The sequence below is a fragment of the Protopterus annectens genome, chromosome 2.part0 (genome assembly GCF_019279795.1).
Source record: "Protopterus annectens isolate FY-2018-M chromosome 2.part0, PAN1.0, whole genome shotgun sequence".
Classification (NCBI taxonomy): Eukaryota; Metazoa; Chordata; order Ceratodontiformes; family Protopteridae; genus Protopterus; species Protopterus annectens.
The window spans coordinates 1,615,103,655-1,615,120,262 of NC_056728.1; the positions used below are offsets into that span (position 1 = coordinate 1,615,103,655).

The following is a 16,608-nucleotide window of genomic DNA, read 5'->3' on the forward strand; positions in this document are numbered from 1 at the left end:
AATGGCAGCAATTGCTTCCTCAGGGATGGGCACAACATTCTGGTTAAGTAAGGATACTTTCAGTGCCCCTTCTTGCAACACCAGCAAAAGTGGTTCTCCCTTCCCACTAAGGGGACCCCAGTAGCTGCAGGGGACATCGCTAACCCCTATTGCATAGTGGCTGTATTTGCCACAGGAGGAATATAGGGAAAAAGGAGTGTGGTCTGAGGAACCAGTTTGGCCACAGCAGAGTTTCTCACCTACATCTGAGGCAAATTACCAGCCTACTGTGATGGCTAACACCTTTATTGAACTATCACTTAAAACTAGGCAAAGGCACATTTATATAATAGAAAAACTGTGATTAAGTTCTACTAGCTAAGAATTATGAATAATGATCTTTGAAATATAAAAAAAAAAATCTATTGACAATTACTCAGATAAGTGTGTTGCCTGAGCAGCAATAAACACTCCAGAATGTTTTTTCTTTGTGGTCAGAACCACCCCATCTCCTGTGCATTGGTGTAGTATAATCACTTGAAGTTGCTGCTTCACAATAAAATAAAAAAGAGCTGGTTTCCTGTAGGATGAATTTGCACAGAAATGCCTCCTGCTACAATAAAATCGTTAAATTTGCCACCAACCTCCCTCATAGGACCCACCATTGTCATAGATTAAAGCAATTAATCTGGCTTGAACTGCACAACTACCTAACATACTTACAACTAACTTACAGCACACTAACTCATTATCCAAAAAATGCCCTGCACTACAAAACTTATTACTGCCCTACTGTCCAGCAAGGGACCTCCGTTCTAGTAACAAACTCTTATTCTTTACAAATAAGTCAAATAATGTTGCAGGAGACTCGCTCTACTCATAATGCGTTGCTAAATTCTGGAATAGTATCCCCACACAAATCTCTCTGACAAGCTCAGTAGTTTTAAACCACTGCTTAAACAACATATTAACCAGTCTTGGTCATGCACATGCTCATCACAAGGTTAAGACTTTGTATTCACCATATACTTTCCAAATACTCTCCTTAGACAGAATGCTCTCAGACTCAACCTCCCACTGAAATTAAACAATTTTTATACATAACTGTTGCCTGTACAATCCCCTAAGTTGCATGTGAGTTTTAGTAATTTCCACCTCTGTAAAATCTTAGAATGTATAAATATAATTACTGTCTGTGTATAAATGTAAACGGAAATGTAACTACTTTGTGTTTAACTGGAACTTATAGTGTGATATAAGCAAATGGAGCTTTTCTCCCCAACCTCTGCTGAAAATGGGTATTACCCAGTTGGACTTTCCCTGGTAAACAAAGACAAATAAAATAATTTAATAAATGTATTTGCTGAGTAATATTTGCTGAATTTTTCATTGACAGCTTTTCTTTTTAACTGAAAAAAGTAATATCGCAATAGAATTACAACTAGTCAATAATCTAATAATAATCGCAATAAAATCACAACTAATTCTCAATCCTAATAAAGCCAAACTAATGCTCTTCCCATCCAGTAAAACCAACAGTTATTTCCTCCTTCTTTATCTGTTCAACCAGCAAACCAAAACTGAAACAGTATCCCATGCTAAAGTACTCAGAGTCACCATTGATAACAATCTGAAATTGGATAAACACATATTCTTAACCATTAAAAAATTTCACATAAAACTAGGCTTCCTGTACAGAATAAAGCCATTCCTCAACAGCTCATCTAGACTGTCTAGGACTCAACTACTCTCTACCCACCGTTATACCTCTCCTGTCTATACCAACCTTAAGAAAACAGACTTAGCTAAACTGTCATCCTGCTACAATCAGATTGCTAAATTTGCTACCAACTCACCACACTTATCCCACCCCTGCACCACACTCCGACAACTTAACTGGCTAGAGCTACCCAACCTACTAACCTTAACCCAGCTCACAACTGCCCATAACATAATACACAACCCTGACAAGTGTCCAGCACTTCTAAATCTGCTACATCCCTACTCTAACAACAGAATATTGCATTCCTCTGACAAACTCCTCCTTCAAGTTGCTAAATCTAAAAACAACTTTGGGGACTCATTATACTCCAACCTCAACTCTAGGACTTGGAACTCTATTCCTCAATCTGTCCTGGAAACTATAAACACAGCAAAATTCAAAAATATCCTCAATTCTAACCTAATTAACTCCTGGCTGTGCTCATGCTCAGCTCCGGGCTAATCACCAACCCACTTTACACTCCTCCTTTTACCTCCACTTTTACTACCCTCTCCACAACTATGACTGCAGTACTCTTACGCCCACATTGGCCCTCCCTTAGTCCATAATAGCTATCGCACTCCCACATAGGAAATACCGTCAGCCCCCACCCCAACACCCATCGGACTGTCTTACCGAATTTCCTCCTTCCTCTTTACTGGCCATTTTTCTTGTATCACTCAACATTCCAAACCTACCTCCATATGTAAGTATGTATATTTGTAAATAAAAATTAAACAGCAACAACAAGTAATCTTTGACAACTGTAGAGCAAGGTCAATGATACCTTGTCCTTGAACTGTTTTATAATCCAGTGCTTTTGTACCACCTTTTCCTGAATCTTTTGTCAACATACCTCTTAGCGCAAGAAATCTGGTTAAAGCCTAAAATAATTGTGGAACAAAGGGCCAAAGGTAGGGACAGATTTTAAATATTGCTCTTAAAAACTTAAAAAAGTTGTTAGAATAACAGGATCTGTGTTAGCATGCATTTTCCAAAGGAAATGAAGTCTGAAATTCAAATGCATGTCATTATTTAGGGATTTCAATCCTGAATGATTTGCCAGAAAACCATAGATTTTATAAGGAGCTCAGACCAAAAGATATGAGGCAAAATCTGGATAGTCTGCAAAAACCTGTACAGCCGAGAGGTATGCATGCTTTACAGTTTAGAAAAAAATGTTCTCTGGATTACTGTCCCGTATGTAGGAGTCTGATTCTGAACCCTGTACCCACTCATGCATGCCCACACATACTTGCACACCGGCACTCACTCACATATACACATGCACTCATGCTCAGTTTTATACATCTTATCACACACTCACATAAAAGCACTACTGCACACTTGCATATATACATTTATTCAGGTACAGTCATGTACACATACCCATACACTCACATGCACACACTGGCGCATACTCGCATGCACACACTGGCGCATACTCGCATGCACACACTCGCACAGACTTGCATATGCACTTGCATACAGTCACCTACACGCCTTTGCAAACACTGTCATGCATGCACTCATGAACATGCGCATACAGCCGGACACATACATACACTAACACAAACACTTTCTCTTTTTCTGGTGAAAAGTGATGAACAGTTTGCATTCATCACCTATGGACGGAACAAATAATGTTTTCTTTTTCCAGATCCTTAGTGTACAAGGAATAGGGGAGATGGAGAAACCCACGGCTGCTTCATGTGGGGGCCCTCATACATTGGGAGATAATCGGGAGCTCCTTGCAGCCACAGGTTTCATGGGTGCCTAATGCCATCTATGAGAATATGGCAATAGTTAGGCAGTAAAAACGATCATCTCTGTTCTCAGAAGCATATCCCAATGACAGAGCAAGGAGAGCCCAAAATTATAAAAAATGATAGCATAAGAGCTAAAAATAAACTGTTAAGAGACTCTGAAGTAAAAGTTAGTGTAACACAGAAGTATACACAGAAACCTAGACAAAGTATTAGTACAGAAACAAGATACTTTTGAGAAGATCCTTAGAAGACAGTGAATACTGAAACTGATGTAACAGCAGAATGCACAGCTCTGAGCCTGTTTCTGCTGACATAATACAGAGACTGTATATGGTAAATCCTCTACAGCAGGTTGTATGACAAGAAGTAAATAAAACCAATGACAAAATTTATTCTGAGATTCCCTTTGCAGTGAAAGGGTAACACAAGGGAGGAAAATAAATTGAAAAGGGTAGTATCCACTCAAGCTAAGTCTGAAGGAGAGAAAATAGTGCATTCAGGGCACCTGTGCTGATAGCCAAGAAAGTAAAGCATTAGGTGATTGTTTAGAGCTACCTTGTCCAGGTTAAGACATAGAAGAAGCTGCAGTGCCATTGTTTTTGGAGCTAAACTTCCCACCTTGAGGCAGGCTACAGAAGAAAGTAGTCCTGAGTTACTGGACTTGTGTGTAACTTACAAACTTTAGAAGAATACAATGGAAAGATAATATTCTAAGGCAAGTGAGACCGTAACTAAAGTTGTAGGGAGGTAATAGTGGGCAGAATCTTCTCATTACTTCCTACGCCAGTTTGAGTTAAAAGATGGTCTTTTATTTAGAGTGAAGTAAAAAGGTGAAAAAAGATCTCCATTAGTTGCTATAGTGCCCAAAACATTATAAGATAGTAATAATGAAGATAGCTCATGTTCAGGTGTTTGGAGGTTACCTGAAGCTGGACAAAACTAAGGCAGAACCAGACACAATGAAAGAGATAGGGAACCTCTGCTGGTTTTGCCCAGAATACCAGAAAACTGAACCTCATCTTGGATATTAAGTCCCCAGACCCCAGTTCCTGTCATAGAAGTGCCATTTAAATGCATTGCCATGGACATCATGTGAGCAATTGGTAAAATCCAACAATGAATATCCCTACATGCTAGTTATAATGGAGTTTACTTCCAAATTTCCAGCAGCAGTGTGCCATTATCCAAAGTTACTGGTAAGGCTGTTGCCAGAGAACTGGTGGTGTTATTCTCCAGAGTGGGTATCCCTAGCAAGATACTTATTAACCAAGAAACTCCCTGTATGTCAGGGGTACTGCATCAGTTGTGTCAGTGTTTAAATTCAAACTGCTGAAGGCGCCAGTCTGCCATCTGCAGACTGATGGGTTAGCAGAAAGGTTAAAACACCAAAATCCTTGCTTTGGAAAGTTGTTGATGCAGATGGAAGAAACTGGACCATTTGTTACCCTACGTACTTTAATCAGTTAGAGAGGTGTCACATGCTTCAGCAGGATTTATCCCCTTTGGATGTTTGTATAGCAGGTATCCAAGAGGGTTACTTAACACTGCTAAGGAAATCTGAGAAGTGTAAAAAACACAATTTTGAAGTATGATAGAATACTACATTCATTAACAGGATAGGTTGAAGTCTGTGATGTCCATAGTAAGGAAGCACACACTGAGAGTCCAGAACATGCAGCAAATTTATAATTAGAATGCCAGACTCTGAGAATTTAACACAGGAGATCATATACAAGTATTAGTGTCCTCTATGAAATGCACATTTCTGCCGAAGTGGCAGGAGCCATTTGTAATGATGGTATGAATAAATGCAGTAAACTATAAGGGTTAGATAACCAGGAAGGAAAACTTGAGCTAATTTACCACATTAGTCTATTGAAGCCACAGAAGGAAGTGGAGAATTTTAACAAATCTTTTAAGCTCAGATTCCTACAGGTTATATATACCAAGGAGTCTCTAATTGAAGTACAGGTAGAGAAATCCTTGTCAAAAGTACAAAGCAAGGAAGTGAGAATTTTTAAGAAATGCAGGATTGTTCTCAGAAATACCTGGGAGAACAAAACTAAGGGGAACATAATATAGAGACAGCTCCCAGAATGAAGGTTAGACAGCAACTTTAAGGAGTACAAGAATCACAAAAATAATTAGTATAAGAAGTTAAAAAAAATGCTCAATGTAGGCATGATAAAAGAATCACAGAGTGAATAGACCAGCCCAGAAGTGTACTTCCTAAACCTGATGGAAGTTACAGATTTTATGGTGGCTTTTGGAGGCTAAAGGACATTCCTAAGTATGTTAGCTACACCATGCCCAGAATTGGAGAGTTGCTAAAGAACCTAGAACTAGTTAGTTTATAACACTGGACCTGACAAAGGAGTATTGACAGTACTACTTTACCCCAAAGGAAAAACAGTATGATCTCTCTCATTTCAGTGTTACCATTTCACTTGCATGGAAAAGCAGTCACCTTTAAGAGGTTGATGGGTAAAGTAGCCCCACTCCTGATTTAAAGTGGCTTAACTGGATGATGTGTGTATTCTTTTCGAGTACTGGCTGCATTTCATTCTTTAACTGTGTAGGGTGGACACACCAGCGCTACAAAAGGTACAAGACATTAATAAAAAATGTCCTGTCACCTCTTCTCTGAGATAAATGAAAGCTTTCCCTTGACTAGCTGCGTACTGCAGATTGTATACACCTAGTCTTGCAACCGTTGCCAGGCCTTTCACAGATTTTACAATGGGGAAAGCTCCTGTCAAAGTGCAGTTGTCCCGTTTAAGTAGAGCATTTAATAAACTAGTGAAAGATCCTTTGTTCTCATCCTGCATTAGTAACTCTTGATTCTGCTGAACGGTTTTACCTTATATACCAGTGTATCAGATGTAGTTGCAGATGAGTGCTGTCCCAGGACATATGTGGTGAGAAGTGCCCTGTGTGCTAAATAAGCTGGAAGCTGAACAAAGCAGAAAGGAGATAATCCGCTGTTGAAAGAAAGTCTGTAGCAATAAAGTGGACTTTCAACACTTATTTGTTAGACAGGCACTTCAGTTTGGTAACAGATGATATCCCTTTGCAGTGCCTATGCAGGCAAAACTGAGAGCAATATCCATTCTGTAGTCCTTCAGTATAAAGTGTTCCACAAGCACAGCGTAGACAACAGAAATGCTGATGGTTTGTTCAGGCTCTGCAGTTCATTATGATTCCAAAACCCCTGGTTTTGCGCTGGAAGAGGGAGTAATTGTAATATGGTGACAATGGAAAAATCTGTAATATGCCTTTGCATACACTGTGAGAATTTCCTCATAGGACTGTCATGTATTAGATCACAAGGCCTTAATGTCAGTTCTGGTATAAAAGGGAGTAGCTTGGCGGGCTAAACTCACAAAGTTAGTTCCAGTTTTATTTGTTGGAGTACTGAATAAACATTTGTTGTGTTATAATCCTGCTACCAGCATCTCTTTTAGTGTGTGTGTGTGTGTGTGTGTGTGTGTGTGTGTGCGCAAAAATGCCTTTCCACCTTCTCATATACAGCTGAAACAGAATCTAATATTTAGATGATATTAAAGGGAATACTTATCTAACTATAGAATGTTTTTTTTTTCCTCACTGTTTACAACTGTTGAATTACTTCCAAAGTACTAAATATGATCAAATTAAATTATTTTGTGTTTTTCTATACAGCTTTCAGGTTGGAGACTTAGTTCTGATTATCTTAGATGAACGTCATGATAACTATGTTCTGTTTACTGTTGGGCCTACATTATACTTCCTGCATTCAGAATCACTTGGTTCTCTGGATCTCAAGCCAGGTGAGTGCGGTAAGTGTCATGACTTATTTCTGTATTTCCTTAATATCTCCCATATGAATTTGTTAAAACATCAAATAGTACATCAATAAGTAGTGTTCTACATTTTTAAATAAATCTTGAATTGTTCTGTGAAAAGTTCCATGAAAGAAACGCATCATAGGTGTAGCAGGTTGTGATACATTAAGTTCATAGTAAGTAGTCAAACTGAGGATCTTTGGCTTAAATTCTTTTATTCATTTTTTTGTATTTTCTATCTACCATATAAATGACTAATTGCATTTTGAATTAATTTATCGTCGTCATCCCCCTTCTTCCCATTTTCTACATGGTGTCTTGGCATTATGTCAACTGTTCCACTTATCTCTATTCACTGCTACTCTCCTACCTTCTTCAACAGTCATGCCTGACTGTTACAGGTCTTTACTCTTATAGTCCATCTGTCTCTTCACAGGCTGCATTAATTTATTTTTTCCTCCTTCGTATTTCAACCAAATCTTGTTTAAATAAGTCATCTGCTTTGCTGCAGTTATGACGTATGACTGATGACTTATGACTGAACCACTGTAATCTCACCTCCTTTTCTTTCTTTGCAATTGGGGCTACTTTGGCTTTGCTCTGATATCCAAATTTCTTCTTCTTCTTCTTCTTCTTCTTCTTCTTCTTCTTCTTCTTCTTCTCCCTAGTGTGAATCCTACTACTAATCTCAAGCACTGCCTTCACTGGCCAGTTGTTCAAATTCAGTAAAAGGGCAACAGTTCTGTGTGGAATGGTTCCCATTGGGGACTCATCTGTCAGAAATGAAATTTGAAGCCTCAGAGCAGCTTCTAAAGGCAGCAAGAAAGTAATGAAGAAAGCTTCACACTGACCAGATGATTCATTCCACAGGGCTGTTAAATCAGCAGTCAAAGTGAGGGTGTGGAAGGAAAGCCATACCTCTTAGCTGTCCATATTTTTGCATAATGTCCAGATTTTTACCTCATATTTTGGTCTGTTCCTCATAACATTTTTGTGTTTCTGGCAAATCAGTGAGGATTGAAGTTACTAAATAATGACAGACATTTGAGTTTCTTCAGATTTCATAGCCTTCAGAAAATGCATGCTAACAAAACACCTTTTACTCTAGCGACTTTCTAAGTTTGTAAGAGTAATATTTAAAATTTATCCCTATTTTGGGGCCTTTGTCCTCCGTTATTTTTGGCTTTGCCTAGATTTCTTGTGAAAGACATTGAGAGATATGAGCCACAGCTTTGTGAAGCTCGACAGTTGTGTCCTGTCCTGTAGCCTAAGGACTACTGCAACATTGAAGAATTTGAACATCTACTTGCACAGCTGTACTTTCTATATGGTTATTTATGGTAGTCATACTCTGCTACCAGACTACACCTGGATGGTGTTGATGGATATGACAAATACCTTTTTGGGGCATAGGTTCTTAGGGTCATAGGAGTTTCAAGGCAACTGAGTGTGAAGACCATGACATTCTTCCATGCCACTGTTACAGTATTCATAACTTAAGGGACTTCCTGTCAAGGATAGGCCAATGTCCAGCCAGTATACCGAAACCTTTATTACTTATAGGTGTCGTACATCACACGTAAGCTCCCCCTGCAAGGCATAGGGCATAAAGGTAACGTATGGATGAACACACTTAGAACTGGAAAAGCCCCAGGAGGAACAGAATGTCCCTAAGGACAAGGAAAAATGTGTAGCCAGAAGGAGAAAAAAGAGGAGAACCCCTTGGGCAGGAGGGAAGAAAGAACAAGGCTAGAATGGAGGGGGCAGGAGGTAGAGAGCAAATACTGCAGCAATGACGAGAGGGACATATGCTGTTTTGGTAAGATTTTACACAACTGTACTATGCCCATCCATATTACTGTTGAAGCATTCATAAACTAAGGGAGAGTACAAAAGCTCAAGAGGAAGACTGGGAGGAGGTCGGCACTAAAGAGTCCTTCAGAAACCCATGTAGCACAGTTCTGGCAAAGCTAGATTTGGCCCTGGAAATAACATCCAACTTGTAATGCTTAGTGAATTTATGAACAAAGGGCCAAGTAACAGCCCCAAGGATGGAATTGTTTTCCAGCCCCTTGAAAAAATCACCAGAGGAGGCAACAGCCCTGTTTTTTCCCAAATAATATCTGAACTTGATTGTACATAGTTTGCAAGCAACTAAAAAATGAGCACACCAAAACAGGGGCTTGAAGCCTTGACCCTCAGATTAAAAGTCTGTTTCCCTACTGAACACGCTGTCCAGGCTTCAAGTAAGTATTAGGCTAACTGCACTTGTGGGACATTTTAAGTCTAGCCAACTTCCCTTTTAATGGTGGGAATCAGACGTTGTACTTCATGTTTGTAAGGTAAACACCTTTACCATTATGCTAACCCACAACCCCAGAGGGTTATGTTACTTATTGCGTGACCATGGTAGGACTTCAATCTGTAATCTTCTGATCTGAAGTTTGATGCCTTATCCATTAGGCCACATGACCAACTGTGCAAATCCAAGGTATGAAGAACCTTCTCACTGGCAGACTGCAGAGAAGGGAAAAAAGAGGGAAGATAAATAGGTTGATTAAGGGAAATCTCATTAACCACCTTGGGCATAAAAGAAGGATTAGTCCAAAGAGACTACCTGTCTCTGTGGAAAACTAGGAAAGGAGGAATGGCCACAACAGCCTGAAGTGTCTTGGCTGAAGTGAGAGCCAAAAGGAGAAAAGTCTTCCAATTACAATGTTGTAAGGAAGCAGGCCAAAAAGGAGGTCTGAGTCAAATTTTCAAGAAAAAAACTGTGGTCTCAAGAAGCAGGAATGGGCTTCTTGGGAGGTCTGCTATGAAGGACACTTTTAAGAAACTGCTTGACCTCAAATCTGAAGGCCAAAGGAGGTTGTAAGGACAGGCAAGCAGAAATTGCTGACAGGTGAGCCTTAACTGAAGAATATGCTAACCCAGTGTGGAGCAGATCACGTGAGTAAGAGAGAACCAGAGGAACCTCCACAGGTAGGGAATCCTGATGGTGGAAGAGGCACCAGATAGAATACCTTTTCCATTTGGACAGATATGATTTCCTGGAAGTGAATTTCCTGCCCTTCTGCAAAACCCAAAGCACATCCTCAGGAAGGAGGTGCCTGAAAGGGATCAAAACTCCATCGGCCCCAGTGTCAGTTGAGGAGTGGACAAGTGAAGGTGGATAAGAGACCCCTTGTCTTGTGTGAGAAGATCCACGTGGTGAGATAATTTGTGGTGATTGCCCTTGGCCAAATGAGAAAAAGGGGAAACCATTGCCCTCTGGGCCAAAAAGGAGTGGCTAACAAGATTTTGAGTCCTGCCTGATCTTGTGTAAGACTTGTGGTAAGAGAGGAAGGGAAGGCATGCAGAAACACCCCCTTCCAAGGAAGAGAGGGCATCCACTTTTCCAAGCCAGAGGACCTAAGACTCTGGAACAGACTGGAGGAAGTTGTCTGTTCAGAGTGGAGACAAAAAGATCTACCTGAGGAATACCCCACCAATGGACAATGTCCAAGAACATGTCTCTGTGAAGCATTTGTAAACTTGTGTGCTGAACCTGCTCAAAGCGTCAGCCAATAGATTCTCCTCTGAGGGAATGTAAAATGCTTGGAGTCACTTGATACGGTACAGCTAGATCCCAGGTCTGAAGAGGTAGTCTGCAAAGAAGATAGGACCTTGTAATGCTTTGATTGTTTACATGCCACATCACTGTGGTATTGTCTGTGAAAATTTTGAGGGGCCCAGGAAAAAGGGAATGAAATCCCTGAACAGCCAGCAACAGAGTCCTCATCTCCTTTATATTGATGCAGTCCGACCTCTGATGAAGGGGCCAGAGACCCTAAACCTTGAGAGAGCTGAAGGAGGCCCCTCATCCTGTGTCTGAGGCATCTGTAAAGAGGTCTTGAGTCAAGACTGGAGTTTGGAAAGGAAACCCTGGGTTGAGAGAAGGCTGATGAATCATCTACCACTGAAGCTCGAGCTTGAGATGGGGAAGAAAGGGTCCTGCGAAGTCCAGGGGTTAGCAGTGTTGGATCCACACTGACTTGAGGTACCACTGAAGCTTTCTCATGTGGAACCTGGCCAGAGGAAACATGGGAATGCTGGAAGTCATGAACCCAAGAACCCTGAGAAATTCCATGGCGTGAGTGAAGCCAGAGGAAGAAGTAACTGGAAAAAGGCAGTGAGAGATGCCAACAATGGGGATGGTCTGAAGTCTGCAACCACATAAAATATGATCCTGACCAGGGATCAGAACTGAATTCTGGAAGTTTATGGTGAACCACAGACTCTTTAATGGGGAAATAGTAAACCTCATATCCTGAAATAGAGTGATGGGGGAAAAGCTTGAATGAGCAGATTGTCCATATAAGGAAAGATCTGAACTCCTCTCATCCTGCAAAAGTAAATGAAAGGATCAATGCATTTAGAGAATACCCTTGGGGCAGTAGAGAGGCCAAATGGCAATGCAGAGAACTGAAAATGCAAGAAAGAAACTGTGAAATGTAAACATTTCTTGAAAAAGGGATGGATGAGGATATGAAAGCAGGCATCCTTGATATCCAAAGAAAAAGGCCATGAGAGATGCCAACATATGGGGATGGTCTGAAGCCTGCAACCACATAAAATATGATCCTGAGCAAGCATCAAAACTGATTTCTGGAAGTTTATGTTGAACCACAGACACTGTAACAAGGAAATAGTAAACCTGATATCCTGAAGTAGAGCACTGGGGAAAAAGCTTGAATGAGCAGATTGTCCATATAAGGAAAGATCTGAACTCCTGTCATCCTGCAGAAGTCAATGACAGGATCAAGCCATTTGGAGAATACCCTTGGGGCAGTACAGAGGTGAAATGGCAGTGCAGAGAACTGAAAATGCAAGGAAGAAACAGCGAAATATAAACATTTCTTGTAAAGGGGATGGATGAGGATATGAAAGTAGGCATCCTTGATATCCAGAGACCAGAAAGGCCTGGGGTAGAACTGACAACATCAGAAAGGAAGGAATCTTGAGAAAGGTGATGAGCTGGGAAAAATCCAGAATTGTTCTGCAAGTGCCCTCATTTCTGTGAACAAAAAAACATTCTGGAATAAAAACCTTTCTGTACCTGGGCAGGAATCACTGCCTGAATGGTGCCCTGAAACAAAAGAGAATGCAGAGAAATATGGGGAAAAAAGGAAGTTGTTACTGAGGAGGTTGAGGAATGGCCAAAAAGGGAGGAAGGGATTTCCAAACCATAAAATATCCCTGCTGGGTAATGGACAGAACCCAAGACTCTTTTGTGATACTTACCCAATTTGGAAGAGACAGAGAAAGATGGAGGGATAAGCGATCCTGGCCAAGGTAAAGGAGAAACAAATTGTCAAATGAAGCCTGTCTTATCCTGCGAAGCAGGCTTTTGGGAGGTAGGGGTCTGATTAGACTTAGTAGGCGGCACATATCTAGAACCCCTTTTCCCCATAGGCAGAGGACGAGACTGCCTGTGAACAAAAATGGATTTGGGGGGATGATTCCTGTGAAACTTGGAAGTAAGAAAAACAAAAATATTTCAACTCCTGCAAGGCTATACCCTTATCTTAGAGGGACTTAAAAAGTTCAGCAGTAGCAGCAGCACCAAAAAAAGATTTTTACTTATCTCAAAGAGTATCCAGTAGTTTGAGGTAAAGCCTGAAGCTGAAGCCAAGAGTAATGCCTCATAATTGAACCAAAGACAGCAGCCCTGGAGGAGGCATCGGTTTCTATCATAGCTGCATTTGATAGAGTGGTGAGCAACTTTAGAGGTAGAGCTGAACAGGGAAAGGGCAGAAGCCTTTCCCTCAGATGCAGGAAGTTCAGAAACCACTTTGGAAACCTGAGAAAGGAGGGCCAAAAATATACATGGTCATACGAGTCTGGCAGTTGATGGCCCAAAAGGGGAGATTGGCATAATGGTTAAGGTGTTTACCTCACAGACACAGGGTACAGGATTTGAGTCTCACCTTTCAGTGAAATTGGCTAGTCTTAAAATGGCCCAAAAGAGCAGCTAACCTAGTAATTATCTATGAACCTAAAGTGGCAGCAGTGTAAACCTTTTGCCCAGCCTCTCCATACCCCTACTGTCTTTATCTAAAGGTAGCAACTTGGTAGAGGGCAACAGCTTAGAGGGGTTGTCAGAACAGACAAGACACTACAGAAGGGTCAGCAGGAGGACATTTATAAAGAAATTTACACTCCTCAGGCACTTTGTAACATCTGTCAGGTTTCTTGGGTGCAGGAAGCTGAGACTCGGGCTACAGAAGCTGCTGAAAAGGTATCCAGGAGGGAAGCCAGAACAGGAGGAACAGCTGATGGCTTGGGAGACTCCATCTGGAGGAGCTCATAATACATGTCACAGACTTGAGAACAATCTCACTTAAAAAAAATCCATCATACAGGCACAGTATCCCCAAAGGAGAGCTCCTCCAAAGAGGAATTTGGATTAATAGAATCCTCTTCCTCTGAACCATAGTCCAAGGGGGAAAGAATTTGAGAAGAGTAAGCCAGGGACTCTTCCTCCTGTATCCAGATCCTCATCCAAAGAATCTGGTTCCCTAGATCTTTTAAGAGTAGTGGAAAACCAGGGAGGAGCAGGCACAGCCACCCGTTTAGGAGGTTTTGAAGCCATTAAAGCATTAAGAACCACTGAGTAAAATCCTGCCATTCACATTGGAGATCCTTAACTACAGAGGAAATATGCTTTGTTTTCTGTTTATTTTTCTGCAGGATGTCCGCACAAAACACCCTCGGTCACTGAGACATGGTTTAAATTCGTGGAGAGCACACCAGCAGTGCTAGGTTGTAATGTCTTCCACACATTTAGGCCAACTACTTTACAGGCAGGGACTAAAGGTGGAGGTATCAAACAGAACAATGAACTTGAGCTGCTCCATGTTCAAATCAGCATAGGCAAAATCCAATACCACTTCCTTGCAAGCTATAGGTCCCTCTCTGTGACCCAGGAAACCCATACCATGTATTTAAATGTATTAGAAACACTAACCATGTAACCCAATACCATATTCATGGGTGACTTTAATTACCCCCTTATTAACCGGGAAGCCTATACAACACCAAATGTACATGCACAGAGATTTCTGGATTTTGTAAACACAAACTCCCTGGACTAAATAGTCAATACACTAACCAGGGTGCAACCATACTGGATCTGGTCCTCACTAATATGGGAGTCTGCTGCACTCTCCCTGCTGTAATTACTTCCCTGGTAAGATCAGACCACAAAATGGTCTCCTTTGAAGTAAAAATAAAACCTGGACCCCCAGTTAAACCTGGAATATTCAGGAACTATTCTAAGTCTAACTTCCAGCTATTAAGTGAGAACCTAGCAAAATTTCAAGCCCCCATAAACCATGGGGACACTGTTGCCTATGTGGAACTGTTCGCAGAAACCCTGTGCAAGCATATTAATAGCTGCACAGAGGCAGCTGTACCCACCAGGAAAAAGTACAGAACTAACTGAAAAAACAAACCACCCTGGCGGAATCACAAAATCAGTAGGCTGTATAACAGGAGGAAGAAAATCATGGCAACAATTAGGAGGTGTAGCACCCAGGAGGATAAAAGCACTCTTATCAAACTAAACAAGCAACTCAGAAGACAAATAAAGTCTAGCAAAGCCAAATTTGAGGTAAGTTTGGCCTCCCAGGCCAAAGAATACCACAAAGCATTCTTTAGCTATGTCCGCAACCTCAAAGGCAATCCACAATTATGTGCACAGCTCAATGTAAATGGAGCCACCTATACTGAGCCAGGAGACATAGCAAGCCTCCTGGCTGATAAATTCAGCTCCAACTTTACCCCTCTCTCCCCCTCAACCTTCCTTCAGGAAATATCAACTGTAACTCTCTCTGCTATCACTAGGGAACAGGTCCTTAATGCTCTCTCTAAGACCAACAGCACTGCATTAATGGGCCCAGGCAGTTTCCCAGGATGCATTCTAAATAGCATGAAACATGACCTATCAGCGCCTCTGGAATTACTATTTAACTGTAGCCTCCAAACAGGTTTCATGCCTCATGAATGAAGAAAGGCAACAGTCATCCTCTGCACAAAGGTGGGCCATCTACAGGTGCTGGAAACTACAGACCCATAAGTCTCACTAGTCTTGTATGTAAAGCCATGGAAAGAATTATTATGGAGATGATCAATAGAGATATAGTAAATCTTCAGACACTGGACCCAACTCAGTGTGGTTTCATCAAGGGCAGATCATGCCTACTCAACCTGGTGGACTTCTTTGAGAAGGTCACCAAAGCAGTGGATAAGGACAAAATTGTTCATACTGCCTACCTTGACCTGGCCAAGGCATTTGACACAGTACCCTACTCAGGCATTGTTGACAAATTCAGGAGGTTAGGTACAAACCCGTATGTCACCCGGTGGATAGCCAACTGGCTCACAGACAGGACCCAGGAAGTTAGAATTGGGCAGTACACCTCTACAAAGAGGCTAGTCACAAGTGGAGTGCCTCCGGTATCAGTCCTTAGACTGCTCCTTTTTGGCATGTACTTCTCAGAAGTCAAGGCCAGTGTCTGTGGTCTCTGGCGGAGTAAATTTGCAGATAATTGCAAATTAGGAGCTGTCATTGAATCTCACACTGACACAGATGTTCTCCAGGAGGAGCTGACACAGACAAACAACTGGTGTCAGAGTCATGGACTAAAACTAAATGCCAAGAAATGTGTAATAGTATCCTTTGGGAAGTCATCCATCCCTGGTAACGATCATATTGACAGCACACCACTTAGAGTTGACGCAGTAGTCAGGGACTTAGGAACAACACACACAGATGGTAATCTAGCCTTTGACCATCATGTGTCTACAGTGGTGAGGAAATCATTCTGTATTGCACAACTTATAAACAAAGGTATGACATCTTAAGTCCACCTGTATTCGGCATTCGTCAGACCTATCATTGAATACAATGCCCCTTTAGGTGTGCACCTAACCAGGTATAGCCAACAACTGAAATGTCCAGAGAGGTTCCTCACTAACAGAATACAAGGCGTAAGTAAAATGTCCTATGCAGACTGCCTCAAGGCCCTATCTCTGTATTCTGTCTCCTACAGGCTTTTGATGGGAGATCTATGCCTTGTCAGACCCCACTCTGATGGACCTCCTGCATATCCACAAAACAAACAGCACCAGAATTACCCATTCTAAAGACTTAAACCTTGCCTGTGATATAAGTAGGTCCTGCTGGAGAGGTAGGTATGTATCACAGAGACTACCCCGTCTATGGAACAGG

General features: G+C 41.4%; 1 protein-coding gene across 1 annotated transcript in view; it reads left to right on the forward strand.

Annotated features, from left to right (window-relative positions):
* Positions 1 to 16,608, forward strand: part of RB1CC1 (RB1 inducible coiled-coil 1) — a gene marked incomplete in the record, with an annotated part of 2,392,675 nt that overhangs the window by 2,282,876 nt on the left and 93,191 nt on the right. The window contains 1 exon segment of the mRNA XM_044061705.1: positions 7,192 to 7,319. Coding sequence (XP_043917640.1) covers positions 7,192 to 7,319 — 128 coding nt within the window.